Source organism: Phodopus roborovskii, unplaced genomic scaffold, assembly GCF_943737965.1.
Source record: "Phodopus roborovskii unplaced genomic scaffold, PHOROB, whole genome shotgun sequence".
NCBI classification, from domain to species: Eukaryota; Metazoa; Chordata; class Mammalia; order Rodentia; family Cricetidae; genus Phodopus; species Phodopus roborovskii.
In genome coordinates this window covers 25,518,575-25,521,149 of record NW_026125295.1, presented here as the reverse complement: position 1 = coordinate 25,521,149, position 2,575 = coordinate 25,518,575, and the positions used below count along the sequence as shown (strand labels likewise).

Below are 2,575 nucleotides of genomic sequence, written 5' to 3'. Positions count from 1 at the left end.
TCAGGGCGCAGTTCCCATCCTTTACCTGTTAGCTGGTGTTCACTAACAGCTTTTAAAGACTGCCTATCATTTTACCCACAGCTCCATACCGTATCCCAGCCACTAGACAAACTAGAGCTTTATTCCATTTCCACCAGTGGTTTCTGTAGCATTAGCACATCACACTTTAACTGGGAAGGATCTAGGTTTATCTCAGTCTATGAAAAACTAAAGTTCAAAGCAAATTTGAACAGCTAAAACATCTTTAAAATGCACCAAGATTATGAAATCTCAAACAAAACTTGAATTTCCTGTACATACTCCTGTCAAATGAAGTTATTTCCTGTACACTACTTTTTTAGCAAACTGGTCTTCCACTTCCTTTCATTTGACATTTGACTTCATCGGCAATGAGACCTAGAGAAGGACCGAGATGGCTTGTGGTTTCTCTCCCGAGACAGAGACCTTTCTCTTCTCCTATCTCTAGAAAGCAACCTGCTCTGGCTTCGAGAGAAGCTTCTTCTTCTTGGAGATCTTCGCCGAGGTAGAGGACTCCTCCTTCGGTAGTCATCTCCCCAAGAGGGCGGCGGGCCACGATTGCGACTTCTTTTTTCACCATTTGACAGTTCCACTCTCACAGGGCAGCCACGCAGTGTTCTTCCATCCAGCTCTTGGACAGCATCAGCGGCATCCCGGGGATCCTCAAATTCAACGAAAGCAAAGCCAGGAGGGTTCCGAGCAACCCACACACTTTGAAGTGGTCCATAATAGCCAAAAGCCCGTTCTAGTTCAGTCTTGTTCCCATTGTTTCCAAGATTACCTACATACACCTTACAAGCTAGTGGACAGGAATCACGATGCATTTCGAGATCCTAGGTTCAAACACCGAGGCTCAAACCCCATCACTCCAACACGCCCACCCTCGCACTTTGGGATCTGCTTTGGCAGATGCTCTCTGTTCCCTGGCGTCCACGAAATGGCCGCCTGTGAGATTTTTAAGGGTATTTGCGCATAGAAAATTTTAGTTGGTCGTTCTGGGCATGGTGCCTTACACCTTTAATCCTAGTACTCAGGAAACCAAGGTAGGCAGATCTCTGTGAGTTCAAGGCCAGCCAGGTCTACATAGCAAGTTCCAGGCTAGCCAGTGCTACATAGAGAGACCCTGTCTCAAACAAAACAAAATATTCAGCCTGTCTTAAAACTATTATACATTTATTTTTCGTGTGTGAGAATATAGTATACTGTTTGTACACATGTCTGCAGATATATACTCCCATCGTGTGCATGGATGCCAACGGAGAATGTCTGATCAATCATTTTCTGCCTTACTCCCTTGAGATAGGATCTCTTTGTGAACCTGGAGCTACAGAGGCTGCCCATGCAGCCCTCTGCGATCCTCACATCTCCATCTCATCACAGTGCTGAGGCTGCAGGTATGCAGGCTATCCCACCCAGTTTTTATGTGGGTGCTTGGAATCTGAACACCAGTTCTCATGTAATGAGCACTTTCACCCACTGAGCCATCTCTATAGTCTCTGGAAAATATTTTTATTAGTTCTTCTATGAAGGTAAGTTAAGAAATAAAAATTGGGCTAGGCCTTGTAATGTGAACTCATTGTATTAGTTTAAGAGATGTTACCTTCATTTATGCTGTAGATTATTTATTTAATGATACAAATATGTGTTGCATCTGTTTAACTCTGTAAAGCTGTGTTATTGGGCCTGCCTAAAATACCTGATTAGTCTACTAAGGAGCCAAACAGCCAATAGGTAGGCAGGAGGGAGGGATAGGCGGAGCTGTCAGTCAGAGAGAATAAAAAGGAGAAATCTAAGCTTGAAAGAAGAAGGGTGAGGATCAAGAAAAGAAAAAGGAGGACACCAGGGGCCAGGCACTCAGCCATATGCCCAACCATGGAGTAAGAAGGGAAAAAAGATATATCAAACAAAGAAAGGGTAAAAAGCTCAGAGGCAAAATGTTGAAGATGAGAATTGGGTTAATTTAAGTTAGAAAAGCTAGCTGGAAACAAGCCAAGCAAAGGTCATGCATTCTTAAGTAAAGATAAGTCTCTGTGTGTTTATTTGGGAGCTGGGTGGTGCCCTGCCCTCAACCCCCAAAAGTTCAACTGTAGCCTGTAATCCTAGCTGCTCAGAAAGCCGAGGCAGGAAGATTGCAAGTTGAAAACTCACCTGAGCTGCAGAATGAGTTCAAAGTCAGCTTAGGAAACTTAGTGAAATAATCCTGGGAGTGTAGCTCAGTGTACTGAAGCAAATAGGGAAGGAAAGAAAGGCAAAATTGAGATATCAGCAAGATGACACATTTTTTTCTAGCCTCAGAATAGTTATCAATTATCAGTTTTGGCAACTACCCAAGGACAAGGGGCTACAAAACTCCTCATAACTATTGGGAGAATGCTATAGTTCAGATTTTAAATGGCCTTCAAAGCCCATATGCTAAAAGGTTAGTCCCCAGCTTGGCACTCTTGAGGGATAGTAAAAACTTTGAGACGAGGGGGCTTCTGGTTCTGGTGAACTCCCAAAGGAAAACATGGCTAGTTCTGTGGTCCTCTAACTGCTCCATGCTGGCACTCACCTGAAG

The 2,575-nt window shown here is 43.8% G+C and overlaps 1 protein-coding gene across 1 annotated transcript; it reads right to left on the bottom strand.

Moving 5' to 3' along the window:
• Nucleotides 1-380: 380 nt before the first annotated feature.
• LOC127234261 (serine/arginine-rich splicing factor 3-like) lies at nt 381-872 on the bottom strand. The gene has a single exon (XM_051201145.1). It carries the CDS (start codon nt 840-842, stop codon nt 381-383), a length of 462 nt encoding a protein of 153 aa, XP_051057102.1. The 5' UTR covers nt 843-872.
• Nucleotides 873-2,575: the final 1,703 nt, after the last annotated feature.

Coding starts and splice junctions, on each gene's coding strand:
- LOC127234261 (XM_051201145.1), bottom strand. CDS start 842: ATGCATCGTGATTCCTGTCCACTAGCTTGTAAGGTGTATGTAGGTAAT.